The sequence below is a fragment of the Eutrigla gurnardus genome (assembly GCF_963514095.1).
Source record: "Eutrigla gurnardus genome assembly, chromosome: 13".
Classification (NCBI taxonomy): Eukaryota; Metazoa; Chordata; class Actinopteri; order Perciformes; family Triglidae; genus Eutrigla; species Eutrigla gurnardus.
In genome coordinates, this window is record NC_139936.1 from 14,478,446 (window position 1) to 14,492,006 (window position 13,561).

The 13,561-nt window shown below is 40.9% G+C and overlaps 2 protein-coding genes across 2 annotated transcripts; one reads left to right on the plus strand and one right to left on the minus strand.

The window, feature by feature from the left end:
- Positions 1 to 833: 833 nt before the first annotated feature.
- areg (amphiregulin) lies at positions 834 to 6,943 on the plus strand. The gene is made up of 6 exons (XM_084024407.1): positions 834 to 1,009; positions 1,447 to 1,623; positions 2,388 to 2,616; positions 2,812 to 2,982; positions 4,346 to 4,455; positions 6,606 to 6,943. Exons 1-5 carry the CDS (start codon positions 973 to 975, stop codon positions 4,437 to 4,439), a joined length of 708 nt encoding a protein of 235 aa, XP_083880533.1. The 5' UTR covers positions 834 to 972; the 3' UTR covers positions 4,440 to 4,455; positions 6,606 to 6,943.
- Positions 6,944 to 10,613: 3,670 nt separating this feature from the next.
- LOC311023615 (granzyme A-like) lies at positions 10,614 to 13,000 on the minus strand. The gene is made up of 5 exons (XM_084025579.1): positions 12,851 to 13,000; positions 12,579 to 12,714; positions 12,070 to 12,214; positions 11,270 to 11,545; positions 10,614 to 11,170 (listed from the first exon to the last, which is right to left on the minus strand). The coding sequence occupies exons 1-5, from the start codon at positions 12,912 to 12,914 to the stop codon at positions 11,009 to 11,011; spliced, it is 783 nt and encodes a 260-aa protein (XP_083881705.1). The 5' UTR covers positions 12,915 to 13,000; the 3' UTR covers positions 10,614 to 11,008.
- Between the last annotated feature and the right edge of the window lie 561 nt (positions 13,001 to 13,561).

Sequence of the window (13,561 nt, forward strand, 5' to 3'; positions counted from 1 at the left end):
CATACCACACACACACACACACACACACACACACACACACACACACACACACACACACACACACACACACACACACACACAAGACTCTCGTTGAACAACACAGAGCATAAATGGCTTGTCAAAATAAGAAGGTGTGCTTTTAACCATGCAGTAGAAATAGAAATAAAACATTTTAGAATGGAAGTTATTAACCAGCGGTTCATTGTAAAACACAAAAAACAAAAACATGGCATCCCTCTTCGTAATCACTTTTCTGATCCTTCATCGTGATGTCATTTCTTTCCACTGACCATCTTTGTACGTTGGGTAAAGTGCAGCCATGACGACTGATTTGAGTTTGTGTGTGTATCATTATTGCCAAGGTATTATGGTTATTAAAGTCAGTTTTTTTTTTCTATTTGAAAAGCTCACACAAGGTTTTCACCTGGTAACATTGTTATGCGTATTTAAATGTGTGTCTGTGTGTGTGTGTGTGTCACACTGATGGATGCTCTAATTATGGCCTAATTCATGACCATAGAGGGAGACGAGTGGAAGCAATAACAGTAAAAGTTCTGTGTTTGTGTTTTAATGGCGACGAGAAACAAGTCAGAATACATCAAACTGTTTTGTGTCTCGAGCTCGTTTCAGACGTATTATTCCCCGACAGACGCCTTGTCATGTGTAAGAATGAAAACGCAAAATGTGTTGCCCGGGGCTGATTAATCATTAGACACACACACACACACACACACACACACACACACACAATGCATCTGTTGCTCTCTCACACACACACACTTACACGTTCACACACACACCCTTCTTTCTCCTTCGAGAGGCAGGCAGGCGTTGGTCTATAAAAGCTGCACCCAGGAGGTAAAGAGAGCAAAGCACAATCTCTATCAGCGGAGGAGAAACACTGCAACACACACCGCAACACACACACAGATTAGCGCAGGACCGTCCCACACTGAACACTCTTCCTGGGATATGAACACTCTTGTCATCACCTGTCTCCTGTGCTTCGGTAAGTCTGCATTGTTCTTGTACTCTGTGAGCATCAATGAAATATATAAAAATAGAAAGAAAGTGAATTTGAAATGCTGGGAGAAAAAAGAGAGAAAAGAGGGGACGGGGCCACCGAGGAGGGAAGACTCTGCAAGTGAGGACAGGAGAGAGATATTCACGTTTGAAGTCTTTTTCATCATTGTGCTTGTCTGGTGTGAACGATGCGTTCAGGTACAGCACAGTTCTGGATGTGGACTGGTTGTACTGGTTTTAATTTGCAAGCTCTCAATATTTTAAGATGAATGGATGAGTCAGATGTAAATGTGGATAATTTGTATTCATTCCTCATGTTCCCACACACAACACACATTTAACCGTATCATATGATGTAACTTAAGATTTGATGTGATCTCACGCATTATTTTCTTCATCTTTGCTCTCCTGTTGGTTTTACAGTCCTCTCCGGTGCTCTAGGTGCTCAGGCATCAGAGGCCACGTTCTCCGGTGATCTAGCCAGGGTGACCGGGGGTCCGGCCTCCGGGGAGGGCCTCCAGAGTTCGCTGGACGACAACGATGACGACGATGAGCTGGAAGTAGACGAAGACGGCGAAAACGAAAATACCAGCATCATTGGTATGAACGCCAAACCGAACTCTTTCCTTCTTGGTTTCACTTTAAATGCTGTTCACTGTTAAATGAATTACTTTTTACAAGTTCAAGCTGAGTTTGCTGATCACAGCGGAGAAATGAAGAAACTAAATTGGCTTATGATATTCTGTATCTAACATATAGAAAGTCAACTCCCTTCCGGTGTTCAATGGGACCTTATTTCAGAAAGAGAAACAAACAGTTTAGTTTAGTTTAGGTTAAACAAAGTCGGATTTTGTTGTACTACACCAACACCCCGGCACATTTGACTTTGTTCCTCCAGAATGTTGAGTACCTGTTTCTCTATCTTACAATAATAATAATGATGAGGAACTTTCTCGACTTTCTTTGCTATCTTTTAAACATTATGCGCGTAATTTATGGCACAATTCAAACAAGATCAACAAATTGTTTGTCTCTCGCCATTAACTATCTACATTTTTTGTCCCTAAATGAGACATTTTATTTTTTGAAAGTGCACAATAAATGATGACGAAATGTATGATATTCCATCGAAGGATACACACCTTTCCTCCAAAATAGACTTGAATTCATTCAGAGTTTTCAGGATGGCTTCGTTAATCATATAATTATTTTGATTAATCTTGACTTATTAAAGAAAGAAAAAAAGTCCAAACTAATAATAACATCCAAGTATTTTAGTTACTGGAGTACATGGAAGACTATTGATCTTTTATAAGGACCAGAAACCTTGGGTGGAGTTTCATCTGCAGTCTTTCCTGTTGCAGAGTTACATCCCAGTAAAGATGAGAAGAAGAAAAGGAAAGGCAAAGGCAAGAAGAGGAACAGGCAGAAGAGCAAAAGCACGACTCCTCTGAACCCCGAGCACACGATCTTCACCAGCGGATACACGTCGACTCTCAGCATCACGGAGGATCCCTGCACCTCCACCCACCTGGGCTACTGCATTCACGGTTACTGCAAGTACATCGAGGGCCTGCAGGAGCCAGTGTGCATGTGAGTACGGCGTCCACTCACACACGTGTGTTTTTGATGTTTGCATGTGTTGGAGAAGCTCAGTGAGCTCAATGGTTCGTGAAAGGTTGCCAAAGAAGTACATTTTGTGTTTAAACTTCTTTCAAACATCTTTAAGTTCATTATCTGACCTACCACTAACTGGCTGATCAATCGCTTCTGCTCATGGCTTTGCAGATGTATGAAGGGTTACGATGGGGAACGCTGTGGGATCCACACTCTGGAGACGATAAGGACTCCACCCAGTCAGATCAACAATACGGAGTTGGTGCAGACGGTCTTAGTGATCATAGCGGTGGTCCTGTCGGTCATCAGCTGCACCGCCATCCTGCTCATGACTTGTGCTCAGTGAGTATGCAAGTGGCTCACGGCCATGTTCACACACACACACACACACAAACACACACACACACACACACACACACACACACACACACACACACACACACACACACACATTTTGATTTTAAACATCGCACAAAAAGCTTCCAGTGTTAAATGTCTTAAATCTGGTAAAAACTCCTGACAGGTGTAAAAGGTTACCAGGCTAGTCATACATATGGCTGAACATCAATGAATAATATAATTTAAAAATAATAATTCAAATAGAGTTTTAAACACCAGCTGATAAAATAAAAAAGTTTTATATATATATCTTTTACTAGATCACTTTATTTTCTATTGGGTCTCTGCAGCCATTTAATCACTGATCTATTCCCCAAGCAACATTCTCATTTTCATCAGCTCATTTCCCATTTCAGCACACGGATACAATATATTTTGCTCCAAACTGTTCAATCATGAAAAAAAAGGATGTAACCATTTAATGTAAATGCAGAGAAACATGCAAATTGTGTCCTCGCCAAAAGAGAAACAAGTGTTTGCAGGAAAAAGCTGGATTGACCAACAGTATTATTCATATTTTGGCTCTCATCCCTTTTGCAAAAAGAATCAACCCAGGGGTTGATTATGCTGTGTGCAATTTGTATAGGATCTCTGGATATTGAACTTTTCCAAAATTTTAACTCAAAACTCACCGCATGTGTATCAGATTACAGTCTAGTTGTTATCAGTGTGACCTGCTTTCCTTACGGGAAAATCCATCATGGCAATCTCCATCTACACCCCGGAGGATCTTAACACAATCAGCACATCCTGCCCAGAAACACTTTTTGGCATTTGAACACACTGACACATCAAAAAGCACATGAACACTCCCGAACACACCCCCACTATACAGGCATTGCTCATGTCTCCTTCTTACTTTTTATTGTAGATTTCAAGTAAATTGTCACGTGGATGGATGTGTTACTCATTCATCTATCATCTACTGTAATGGCGTGACAAAGTCATTCGCTATATAATCACAATTCCTTATCAATATGTAACCAAATCACGTCTATTGTTGGAATGTGGGACAAAGTCAATAGTCCACTTTTAGAGGCACAATTTGCGGAAGCGCTGAAGTGGGGAGGCGGAGACAAAGTAAAACGTATTACTCCTTACAGTCATGTAACAAGTTTAATGCATAATGCACTTTGTGTGCCGTAACCAACATAAATGCTGCCAGAATACAACAAAAACACGCCTTGAATTTCATTTGTCCAGACATGATCAAAGCCATTTAAATGACTCCTGCCTTTCCTGTGATCATCTGATAATCACAAGAACTACACTCAGCTTTTATGCTCACCTTGAATGTCTTTTGTAGTTACAGGTCACATAAAAACTTCCTGGCATCCTACCTGGGAACCGGGACAGAGCAGGAGAAGCTGCAGAAACCCATTGGGGACGTTGTGGTGTGACGCGTCAAGTTACGAGGTAGGCTTGCTGCGTTTTTGACTTTTGTCCAACACTTACATACTTGAGTTTGCTAAACTTCTCTGATTAATGTCCAATATAGGATCTAACCTTCCAAGTGTTAATCCTGTGTCAATATAAAATAAAATTGAGTCAGTGTGTCCTGGTTCCAGTTGACTAAAAGTCATATGAAAACATTTTAGTCAATGCAGTCCCACCAACATATTACTTCTTCCCCTTCTCTCAAGCCCTGTTGCTTACTTATTACTTACATCGATGGAAATAAAGAGAGATTTATCTTTTTTTATCTTTTAAGAAAAAAAAATTATTCTCATTTTTGACAACATTATTGCGTGCTGATAGTGTTTAATGATGTGGGTGAGCTCTCTCCATCTTGTCCGAAAAAGGGCAGTTGACATATTTGGTCATATATTTCGTTAAGAAAATAATTATGGGCTTTAATGTAAATGTTTTACAGAGTTTTATATTTTTTAAATGGGTCAGCTTGAAACATTAAAGCTCTGATTTCATAAACATTTCAATGTATTGTAAGGTTACCTGGCTAGTTTAGCTTCTCCTAAAAAATCTACTGGTGACAATAGTCAATTAGGCAATTTTAGCCCAATAATCAAGTAATCAACTATAATCAAGGAGCCATTGTTTTGAAAATTCCAAAAAATGTCAATGGAATGCTTGACAGCCATAGCAACAGTAACTACGGGAGACAAGGTCAGTGGCTGGGAGTCCGAATGAAAACCCAAACCAAGCTGATGCAACGTTAGCACCATTCGTACAAGCTACATTGTGATGCTGTCAGAGAGACGTACAGTCGGGCGCTCCTAAATTTCCGGACGGTGTATATATTTTGGTGATGTATTTCTTCCACGGATCTTGCTCAAGTCCTCAGAGGGCGGTGTCGGGCTTTTCCCTCCACGTGAGCCTTAAGCCAAACAGGAAAGAGTGGGCTCAGAGGGGGACAGAAAAGCCCGTACGCCTGTTGTTGTTATTGAACACAGCGAGTTGCATAACGCAAAGAGGAATCCCCACTAGAGGAATTAGTCTGGATTAACCTGAGGGGATGTCTCGGCCTGTCCCACCTCTGCACTGCATACCAGCGTAAAGAAAAACCACAGACACTCGACCGTGCACATTCACCTGTGTGTCAAAACAATAACAGTACTGACACACTGACTCTACACGTGATGACCCTGATGTAACATGCTTATTTACACTTAGTGTCTGTGTTCCCTCAGGGCTAAGTTCCCTCAGGGCTAAGTTCCCTCAGGCCTATGCTCCCTCAGCCCCACTACTAGCCAGACTATCTGTATTGTGCGATGCTGGTGGAACATAGGGCCTAATTTAAATGGGAAAAGTCATTGTTGCTGAGCGAACATAGGCCTTACCCCAAGCGTACACGCAGCATTCACGTGTTCACACAGAAATGTTAGCCTGGAGGTAAACAATGCGGCCGTGCAGCATTCTCCTCAAAGCCTGTGTGTCTCTTTGTGTCCAAACTATGAATAGCAAATCTTCCTCACACAAATAGTAAAGATTGAATTGGTGGCTGAAACACACATACACTCAACTTTTTAGCTCAAAAGTGCTGCAGTTTAATGAGTTTATTATGCTCAGTTATGTGCAGGCTTGATTTTTTTTAAGTCTCAAGATAGTGATCGGTATTATTACAAAGTCTCGCAGGGCAGTCACAAGAAGGGAGGGCTCAGCCAATTGGGCAGGTTGTAAACGCTTGGAACAGTTTTACCAGGTTATTGAACTTTATTTGGTGGTAAAAGCAAAAGTGCACACACCCAGAATATCAATAATCAAACCACTGTGACTAAAGTAGGGCAAGGTTGAACCACGAAGTTAGTCGGTAAAATGTTTGTTTTTCTATCAAAGCAAATTATTTCATTAGAATAGTTTTGAAGACACTTCAATCACATTAAATAAATCTAGTGGCTTCAAATCTGTATGTGGGTGAAGGATTTTACTTTGACGAAGCAACAAGTGCATGGACAGAATCTACAGATCAGCAAGATAACAACGACCTTCTCTTCCTTGAAGCAGTTTTGATTTCGAATTAAATAGTTTCACTTTGACTTAAAATGCTCATTGCTTCTATGTTCACATGTTTATTGACGTATGATTTCTCTCCATCTTTCCTCCGACAGCTACATGACTCAAAGACGAAGTGGACCAGACGAGTCCGAGGACCTGAGCGAGCAGCAGAGTGAATAGACTGCTTCATTAGATGCTGTATAACAAAAAGAAAACACTGTCGAGAACTCGTTAGAATGTAATTTATTTAGTGTGATTATTTATTGCTAAGGACTGTATGAGAATGTTTGTATGTCGGACTATTGTTAATGTCTATTATGTGCGGATTTGTGCGGTTTGGTTTTATTTATTGCACTGCTGTTGTTATAGGTCAGAGAAACACTTCATCTCACTCTGGAAAAGGGATGGAATTTGATCACCAATAAAGTGTCTCAGTGTTAAGCGAGTTATTCATTTATGCATCTCCATCTGAGTTTTGTGTTTACATTCCCATCTGCGGATGCATCCCATTCCTCTGCTGCCTGCTTACACGAACACCTCGACCTTTCAGCCGAACACAGATCCTGCAGACGAGAATAGCCCTGAGCGAAGGTCTCTCTGACATCAGACTGATGAGAGCAACACAAAAGCATGAAAGGCTGGAAAGTCTTTTTGTGTGTGTGTGTGTGTGTGTGTGTGTGTGTGTGTGTGTGTGTGTGTGTGTGTGTGTGTGTGTGTGTGTGTGTGTGTGTGTGTGTGTGTGTGTGTGTGTGAGACAAGCAGAATGTATATTGTTTCAGCCTTTGACTCTTAGAAGATGAATCGTCTTATTCTCAAAGAAACATTTTTTTTACATTGTACGCCGTCATAACGCCACCCCCATAAACTCACCAGTCGTTGTGTTGCTATGGCGCTGCAGTGTTTTTTATCAGCGGAGTGACGTCCAAAGCTACGTGAATGGGTAGAAGGACGTGCCCTCGCACAGGTGTACTTGGAAAAAAAAAAGTGGGGGCGTGTCTGTTCTGATCTATATTGGGAATGGGCCAGGTAGCTCGGAGGTTATCTCCAGACACAAATACAAATAAAGACATGACCATCGTTCAGCATGGTTCGACTTCAGGAACAAAGGAGCCTCAAATAGACACAAAGAAAGTGAAAAGCAGGAGCAAGAAAAAAAGACATTAAAAGGGAAGCAATCAACCAAGTTCACCTGATTTACTACATGGATTTAATAGCCTTTAACAAACAATACAGATGTAAATGAAAAAAGCTCTGTTACATCTTTTCTGTAAGCTCAACAACATAGCTAACATTAGTTTGCTAACTTGTCTCATCATCCTTTGAGTTATCAGCTGGGAGGCTAAAATCTTCATTTGACATCCTGATATCATGTCTTTGATGTTTTTAGTGTTTCAACTATTAGTTGCATGTTATGGCACCGAGTGGTTTTCACAGTATGACACAGTATGACATGTTGTGCTCTGTCTCTGTGATGTTTGTTGGCCAGCTCTTCATTTTCTCTGCCCGTTCGTGTACCGGCTACATTAAAAACATCACCACAGACATGATCGGCCAAATGTTCCCGTGTTCTCCTCTGTCTCTCCCTCTTGGTTATGCTTGGGAGGATAAACCATTTTATCGCCCATGGCGATAAATAAACACACAATGAGCTGATCGTGGTGAATTTCCATTATCTGGATGATTGTGAATATCTCCTCACATGAGTAAAAGCTCTCTAACATACAGTCCTATATTGAGTTCCTGATTTATTTTGTGTTGCCACAAGGGCAAGCCCACGTCATTCCCGTCAGTCCAAAACATGGCAACCCGCCTCCACCCCTTTCACCTCCAGTCCTCCTCACATCCGCCATCGGATCTTCAGTAACAACCCTCTTCACCACCACCTGTGTCGAGACCAAAGGTGGTGGTTTATTTCTATCTAATGATGACATCACTTCCCCCTTAAATATACTATGTCCCGACGGGGTCTAATGGCCAAAGATTCTTCCCTCTTCATATTATATATTAATTAATATTCTATCACCATATAGTGATGATACAATGATTGTGTTGTCTCTCTTGATAGAATATAGTCAAAAGTGTAAAACTGAGGATAAAAGGCACATAACGTTTGAGGTATTGAATGTCAGGATTCTGGATGCTGGGTGTGTTTTATTGCCTCCATCCTCAGTTGGAGCCGTTTATAAGCTTACCGGTTATCTACCCTGTTGCATCCCACCACACAGCATCTTTTTGGGGGGCATTTTTCTGTTGTTTGTCAGCAGTCAATCCAGTGTGGACCTGGCATTATAAGACTTCTATCTATCCATCCGACTGCCAGTCCATTCATCTATAATTCGTATACCAGCATGGTGTACGGCAGACATAAAGATGACTGTGACTCACCTGCCAGGATATGACGTCCAGGCTCCACCTTCATAAAACATGATTTCACTCACAGTGTTTCGTGTGCCGTTGCGTCACTAGCGAGCGAAGGAAAAGGCGAGGCAAAGTGGGCAGCTCATCCGACACACACACAGGTGATGCAAGCGCAGGTAAACATTTACTCTTGTGTGTGCGTGTGTGTGTGTATGAGATGATGATCATCGCAGCAAAAATGCCTATTTAAACACACCAAAAAAACATCAATAAACAGTCGTGCATTCATCCATTTGACAAAATAAGTTGATAAGGGTGTGGTGAGCTTTGATAGTTTGTTGGCACTGAGGTGGGCCTGTGAGCTTTTGTGGGTGACCATGGAAACGCGGTAAACAAACGTGCAGATGGTTGGTCAGTGATAATTCACTTGGCTCAAATAAAAGACGTGCTGGAATTTCCTGGGTGTGGTTCATGAGAGCGCCAAGGTATGTTTTTTGTTCTTTTTTTTTGGTATTTAGTTTTGACTTCTATAACAGCAAAATGAAAAGGTTGTCAAGCAAATTTTAGTCATGCTAACAGCGTCATTCAGCCCAACACTTTGGTCCACACCAAAATAAATATCTCAATAATTATTAGATGGATTCCTGTGTACTTTTCTACAGACATTCATGGTCCCCAGAGGGTGAACCCCTGACTTTTCCTCGAGCACCACCACAAGCTTGTTTTGCGTGAAATTTGGAATAAACAGTGGCCGAACCAATGACATTCCCATAATGCTCAGCTGTAGTTCATGGTTCTAGTTACCATGCTAACATGCTACAATAAGAAGCGTTAGCATTTGAAAAACAGCACTCTGCCTAAGTGAAACGCAGTGAGCATGGTTGTAGACTCTCAATTCTGTTTATTGCCTAATCGTGTAATAAAAAGCATGAATCACACCCCAATACTAAGTACTAATAGGCCTACCTATTTATTTTCTTCATTTATGATGCAGATATTAAGGATAAACGCAATTAAACACATTTCAAAACAATTAACAATATTTTACAATAACATTAACAATTTGAACTAATCTATTGTAAATGTGGAGCCTGGGAAGAGCAGGTAGCTATACTGTTTAAAATAGCCCGTGGGAATCAAAATACAATAACAATATAGCATATTTCTATTGATTGATCTCGTATTAACAGGACACATTTCTTTATTAAAGTGATTTCAGTTCTGTAAAGGGAAATAATCTTGACCACCAGCTAAGGGAAATCTCCTTTCTGTAATTGACTTGATGGCTAACTATAGCAGAGAGCACCACCTAGTGGTCCAGCATGCAAACTGAGTGTCTGTGCCACTTTTATAGTAGGTCCCAGGTCACAAAGAGGGCGTATACAGTATAGGTGTAATTAGAAGGCTGAGCAAACTTAAAGAATTTAAAGTGAGGAGCAAATATTGCAAAGAGACAAATGGACTCTTTCAGCTCCTAGCAATGACGGACAGCATTTAAGATAAGAGAGACAAAGAAGCTGATGGTTATCCGTCCAAAAATGTCACTGTGTCAACTTTGATTACAGTGGTAAACATTTCCTTTGTCTTGCTGTGTGTTCTTCTTCATGCAACCACGTTTGCATGTTTCCTGTCTTCAGACACACTGTGGGAACATGATCAGCAAGATCTTTTTTTTCTTTATGGTTTGGGACTTCATGCTCTTTGCAGTGGCATTCATGTAGTCGTATGGACCAACGAGCAGGAAGAAAGACAACAACACCATGTTCTTTCATGTTTACTTAGATGTCAAAGGTGAAAGCTGAAAGCAGAGAACTGCCACGAAGGTGCAAAACTAGAAGTAACCGATGACACGATCGTAGAAAGAGACACACTTAAGACAAGCAGAAAATGTCGTTCCTTCCACTAGATTTGAGCTGAAACCTCAATGTCAAAATAAGCTTCTGATACAGGAAGTGGTGAATCTCTCTGGTTGACGGGCTGAATAATGTCACTTTGGTGGTTTGCTTTCATTTAAAACCTAAACAAAATCAGCATAAAAAACACTATAATGTAAATCCCTTTCATATAGGCTATCTAATGAGGATAAAGTGAATCTAGTACAACTACAGATGTGGCTTAGCTTTGTCAATAATACAGAATAGTAGCAAACAAGGGTGGCTCATTCAATTTCAGACTTTTTCATTGTGCTTTTGATCCAAGTGCGTTGCTTTTCTGAGAGAAAAGCGTACACTCCGGGCTTATTAATCAGGCCACACTGCTCTCCAAAAGAAGTGACACCAACTAGCGCTCCATTGCACAATAGCGGGCCTCCTGAATCCCCCTAGAGAGACAATCAACACATGACACATCATCATTATTAGACACATACATGGCAGTTAAGGGGGGTTCATCCTGCAAAAAAAAAAAAATCCAAACTCACCTTGCAGGTGTCGGCACTGTTTTTACCGTCTGAACCGGCACATATCATGCCTCTGGTGATTACAGGCTGGAGGCCGTAATATTCAGGAGAGTTGCACTTCACTCTGTCGATCACAGTCACATTGACAGACATCAGGACATCTGACGCATGCTTGCCAACGTTATTTGTTTTCCCCCATCCAGCAACCAGACAGCTGGTCCCAGCTGCTGGGTCTTTGACTTTGTTATCCAATGGGAGACATTTCACTGTCTTGGTTTGCTTCACCGGTTTGTCAAGCTGAAATTTAGAACAAAAACACAGTACTTGCTGACTGTCTGTATGTTGCCTTTAGCACTCAGCAAAGCACAAGAGATGTAGGTTTTCATGAACATGTGTAACAGAAATCAACCCAGTGCTGCCAGCGGCCACCAACCTCTGTTGGGCTAATTCTTCTGTAACTGCTGTGGCATGAAAACGACCTAGCTAGCTGCTAAATGTGCAGAATTTAACAAATTAAAGGTTGTGTAGGTCATTTTTGTCAAAATGAATACAGAAAATGTCATACAGAAAATAATATAGTACACAACTAGAAAGCATAGAAATATATGAATGACATTTTTCTTGACATGTCTAGAAGAAGTATTATTTAATCCCACCCCTTCTCCATAATTCACATCCTCTGTTCATTCTATTCAGGAGAACTTATATTACTTAAAATCCTCCGAACATACCGATAGCAATGAATACAATAAATGCCATTAAAAAAATGTAATCTGTCTTTATCTATAATGGTAATTCACTACTTGTTACTGTTAGCTTACCTTGAGCAGCATGAGGTCATTGTCATTATCATTATCTGCGTCATCGTAACAGGGATGAGGAACACGGCGCTTAACCTTGCGGACCTGCCTGGAGTCTTTCTCCTTTTCTTTTCTGGAGTGCACCCCGAGAAGCACCTTTTTAATGCTGACAGAGCAGAATACAGGATTTTATTAACTCACACGCACTAATAACATGCTAGGAGTGCATACATTAATAATACAATTGGGACTTCATCACAGTTGTGTCATATACCTTATTACATTTATACATAGTTTAGATCATGAACTGCGATTATTAGTTTAAATGTCAGCGAGAAAAGCAGTCCCCTTCAAGTCTTGCATGCTTGTGTCCCGGATTATGTTCTTGAGAACTAGACTTTTGACTTTATAGAGTACAATATCACTTAAGAGTGTGTGGACATAATATATATATATATAATATAATATTTTATAAGATATTGCTCCACACAATATCTTTCATGAATAGGAAATAATCGTCTTGTTCTTACTTGGTACAGTGGGCAGCAGTCAGGACCCATTTTGGATCGATCAGTATCCCTCCACAAATCGGATCATCCATCAGAGCCATGAAAGGCAGCGAGTGGGGCTTCACTTCTGTCCCATCAATAATCTCAGAGCCATGACCTAAAACACAACACACACTCGGTTCATTAATGCAACAAAAAAGGTAGATATATTAGTCAATAACTGGTCTACCAAATACACACAACTGAAATGTCATGTAATGAAAAGAAAAAGAAAAAAAGAATGTGCTACTGACTTGACTGGACAACGAGGAGGACCACACAAGAGACCAAAACAGTGGAATCCCTCAGACAGAACATTTCTTCTTATCTCTGGCTTTGATGTGATGGTGAATGCTCTGAAACCCACCTCGATGCACACACTTGTCTTTATGTGTTGAGCTCAAAGGATGTGGTCTGACCATGGAAACACATGAGTCAGCAGAATGGACGCAAGCACGACATGAGACTCAGTGAATAGATCTTCATTTAAGGAGCCTTGTGGTAACGTTTTTTTGACATTTCCCAGCCGTCTGTGGCGTCCGATTGACACATTGTGTGGCCGAACATGAAGCAGGTCATGTCAAGTCGGGGGTGTGGACGGTTCGCTCTGGTGGCGTGGGCCCGGTGTGAACCAGCGAACACGAGTGTGTTCAAAAAACATCACGTACTGACTCAGAGGAAATCATGACAGTGGAACATATTGGCTGATGTAACACCAGGCTGATGGAGGATCAAGAAATAATAATAATAAAAAAGGTTTCACTGCTGGAAGAATTGGTGCCTATAGTGGCTGGGAGCACTGACTAAACAGTGGACGCAGGCCTCTCGTGGTCTTTTTGTGGTTTTCTTTTATCCCATGATTTCACCTTTTTTCAGTTGTTGCTTGAATTGTCATAAAAAAGGCCACTGGATGACAAGACAGGACTGTTTTATGTGCTATGGCTTTAATTGTTTTATTTCTTGAC

Coding starts and splice junctions, on each gene's coding strand:
- areg (XM_084024407.1), top strand. CDS start 973: ATGAACACTCTTGTCATCACCTGTCTCCTGTGCTTCG. Junction 1,624..2,387: donor CGAAAATACCAGCATCATTG/GTATGAACGCCA, acceptor TTCCTGTTGCAG/AGTTACATCCCAGTAAAGAT. Junction 2,983..4,345: donor CTGCTCATGACTTGTGCTCA/GTGAGTATGCAA, acceptor TGTCTTTTGTAG/TTACAGGTCACATAAAAACT.
- LOC311023615 (XM_084025579.1), bottom strand. CDS start 12,914: ATGTTCTGTCTGAGGGATTCCACTGTTTTGGTCTCTTGTGTGGTCCTC. Junction 11,546..12,069: donor ATGACCTCATGCTGCTCAAG/GTAAGCTAACAG, acceptor TCTAAATTTCAG/CTTGACAAACCGGTGAAGCA. Junction 11,171..11,269: donor ACAGTGCCGACACCTGCAAG/GTGAGTTTGGAT, acceptor TTGTCTCTCTAG/GGGGATTCAGGAGGCCCGCT.